The sequence below is a fragment of the Electrophorus electricus genome, chromosome 8 (genome assembly GCF_041902795.1).
Source record: "Electrophorus electricus isolate QZ-2024a chromosome 8, ASM4190279v1, whole genome shotgun sequence".
Lineage (NCBI taxonomy): Eukaryota > Metazoa > Chordata > Actinopteri > Gymnotiformes > Gymnotidae > Electrophorus > Electrophorus electricus.
The window spans coordinates 35,186,680-35,190,000 of NC_137504.1; the positions used below are offsets into that span (position 1 = coordinate 35,186,680).

General features: G+C 40.7%; 1 protein-coding gene and 1 long non-coding RNA gene across 5 annotated transcripts in view; one reads left to right on the plus strand and one right to left on the minus strand.

Moving 5' to 3' along the window:
• Nucleotides 1-970: 970 nt before the first annotated feature.
• Nucleotides 971-2,234, minus strand: LOC145659061 (uncharacterized). Its single transcript, XR_014125050.1, has 3 exons — nucleotides 2,104-2,234; nucleotides 1,494-1,606; nucleotides 971-1,302 (listed from the first exon to the last, which is right to left on the minus strand). It is a non-coding gene; the product is annotated as an uncharacterized LOC145659061 (long non-coding RNA).
• Nucleotides 2,235-2,368: 134 nt separating this feature from the next.
• The window catches only part of mark4a (MAP/microtubule affinity-regulating kinase 4a), a 27,573-nt gene continuing 26,620 nt past the window's right edge, over nucleotides 2,369-3,321 (plus strand). For 3 of the 4 annotated variants that reach the window (XM_081719933.1, XM_035527420.2, XM_035527418.2), the window contains exon 1: nucleotides 2,369-2,970. In XM_081719933.1, the coding sequence (XP_081576059.1) occupies nucleotides 2,920-2,970 (51 nt within the window). In that variant the 5' untranslated portion in view covers nucleotides 2,369-2,919. The remainder of the gene's footprint in view (nucleotides 2,971-3,321) is intronic. The other variant, XM_035527419.2, reaches the window with a different exon arrangement.

Sequence of the window (3,321 nt, forward strand, 5' to 3'; positions counted from 1 at the left end):
ATCACACCACAATTAACTACATCACAGTTAACCTAATTTACATTTAACCACATTACATCACATTATATGACAACTAACCACAATTATATTTAACCACATTACCTCACATTTAATCACATTCACAATTAATTACATTGCATTTAAGATTACATCACAATTATCCACATTTACATTTAACCACATTACTTTGCTTTGCTTTGTCAATTAACCACATTTACATTTAACATGACCTCAAATTTAACTACATCACAACACAATTAACCACATTACATCACAAGTAAGCTTATTTACATTTAACCACAACCTAAAATTTAATTACATCACAATTAACCCCATTATATCACAATTAATCACATTCACAATTACCCACATGTACATCACAATTAACCACATGCATAAGAGTTAACCACATTACATTCACAATTAATCCCATTACATTACAATGAACCATATTTTCATCTAACCACATTACATCACAATTAGCCAAATTTACATTTAACCACATTAAATCACATTTAACCACATTACATCACAATTAACCAAATTTATATTTCACCATATTACATCACATTTAATAACATTACATTTACATTTACAATTACAGCATTTATTAGACGCTCTTATCCAGAGTGACTTACAAAAGTGCTTTGTCATTTACTCATTGAATACCTCCTAGTACAGTACAGTAGGTTAGAGTCCAATGAACTATAATACTATAGAAATACAAGAATCAATACTGATGTCTAAAGTACAAAATTAAACAATGTGCAATAAACAGTTTGTTGGACATCAGTGTAATAAACAATACCCTACAATAAGTACTTGCTTAGTTAGTCAATATAGGAGCAGAGTCAGTGGTCATTTAAATATTCCACAAATAGATGGGTCTTCAGTCTGTGTTTGAAGACTGCAAGGGACTATGCTGTCCGGGCAACAAGTGGAAATTAATTCCACTATCTGGGAGCCAGGACAGAGAATAGTCTCAGTGCTTGTCTTCCATGAGACTTGAAGCATGATATTTCAAGCCAACCCATACTGGAGGTACAGATTGGGCTTTCACCATTGACCTCATGTATGGAGGGGCTGGTCCATTTTTGGCTTTGTAGGCAAGTATCAAGGTTTTAAATCTGATATGTGCAGCTACTGGAAGCCAATGAAGGGAGCGCAGCAGCGGAGTAACGTGTGAACTTTCAAAGATTGAGGACCAGTTATACTGCTGCATTTTAGACAAGTTGTAGAGGTCAAGTTGCAGTAGTCCAGCTTTGAGCTCACAAGAGACTGCACAAGGACCTGGGTAGCTTCCTGTGAGAGAAAGAGCCGAATCCTTTGTATGTTACAAAGGAGAAATCTGCAAGACTGGGTTAGATTAGAAATGTGAGTTGAGAACGATGACTGGTTGTCCAAAGTGATGCCCAGGCTATGGGCAGCTTTGGATGGTGATACTAGGGAGTTCTCGAAGGAAACAGTGAGGTCATGGTAAGTGTTGGGTGTACCTGGGATGTACAGAAGCTCAGTTTTAGTTGAAAGCTGAGCTTCAAGTGGTGGGCTGTCCTCCATGATGCAATGTCAGTCAAGCATGCTGAGATACGTCTGTAGACCTGTAGACCTGAGGAAATAATTCAGTGTCATCAGCATAGCAGTAATAGGAGAAATCATGAGAAGATATTACATCACCAAGAGAATGAAATTCCTAAACACATTACATCACAATTAACCACATTTACATTTAATCACATTATATCACATTTCAGGATTTTACTAGAAAATTGTAACCATTGTCTTACCTTAAAACAAATATATTACACACACCCATACACATCTCACCTACATATCACTGGCCTAACACACCTGCTCACTCTTTCTAACCCCAACCAGTTGAATAATTTGGCTGAATAGTTGACATGCTGCTATATGTCTGTTATAGTCCATTAGGGTTAAGGTACCCCTGTACCACAGGGCATTTACTTTAAGGTGCTTTCATTTTGACTTGTCACAGATCTATATCAATCGATAAGTTATTGTAAGAAACCTATATTATAAATAATAACAATAATAATAACAACATTCTATATTAGAAATAAATTAATCATATTTTAAGCAGACCTGAAATGTCACTACATTCGCCTAGCAGCAAATGGCCTGGTGTTGTCGCCCTCAGTAATGTGTCGTAGGTTTGGTTTTGTTTTTTTCTAAACATTCTTGTTAATTCATAGGCTTTTTCAGGTGACCGTTTTGCCAGATTCTATGACCGTTTTGTCCATGTATAAACTTACTACAGCCAAATACGTTTTACAGCCACAAAACATTTAATTTGTTTTATTGCACAGTGTGGGCGAGTCAGCGCGTTTGCAGTCGGGAGTGTCAGTCAGCGCTGTCGGAGTGTCAGTGGCGCATCTCCGCATCTCACGGACCCGCCGAGGAAAGCCTCAGGATGTGAAGCTTTAGGTCTTGTGATCGGGCCAAGCTTGGTTTCACACGACAAGCAGATGCGAAAAGCGGAGTGATAATCAACGTGATTATGAGAAAAGAGAAAGGGGCTGTCGGCGCTGTATATGTTTTGCTCGTGGAGATGAGGCGGGGGGTCGCGAGGCGCTACAGAATTGTTGGTCTCTGGCCAAACACTTCCCTGTTTTAGCAGCCGCGCTGCACGAGACCCAGTTGCGTTTATCACAGGAGGAAAAGCTGAACATCTTTCATAGTCTGAGTCGCGGAGGATGCGGCTGGCGTGACAACCTCTCAGACTGCTGCTGCCATGATAGGCAACCGCTTTCTCATGGGCACGGGCTTGGCCGGTTAGCGAACGGCTGTGTGATAGCAGAGTGGCCCGGCAGCAGCACGGCCGATGCTCTGAGCAGAAAGATTAAGTCTGTAAATATTGCTCTCGTTATTCTTCTCTAATCGTTTGGAATCTCAGGGAAAATGTCCTCTCGGTCTGCTTTACCGTCTGCCACCGACCGGAGCTCGGATCACGTAAGTGCATTCTGTTTGTATAGTAAGAATATGCGTATTCTATTTTCAAGCTTTAGGCAAAATCATGTAAGTGTTTGGGATTGTTTATTTGCAAATTTTGTGATATCTTGTTTTTGCAGCATAAACAGTAGGCCTTCGTTGGCTCATGTCGCTAAAGGCAGGACAGCAGGGCTGGAATACCGTAGCCCATATAAGATAGCGTAGCAGTTTCTCTGGCAGAATGGGCCGTATTCATGAATGTAGAAACGGCGTAAGCGCTGCTGCGAGCTGAACGCTCCATCCGCATAGTGTAGCAATCAGCGCAGCTGCGCATACGCGCCAGGCGCCGAGCCGGCAGCGCGCATCCTAACG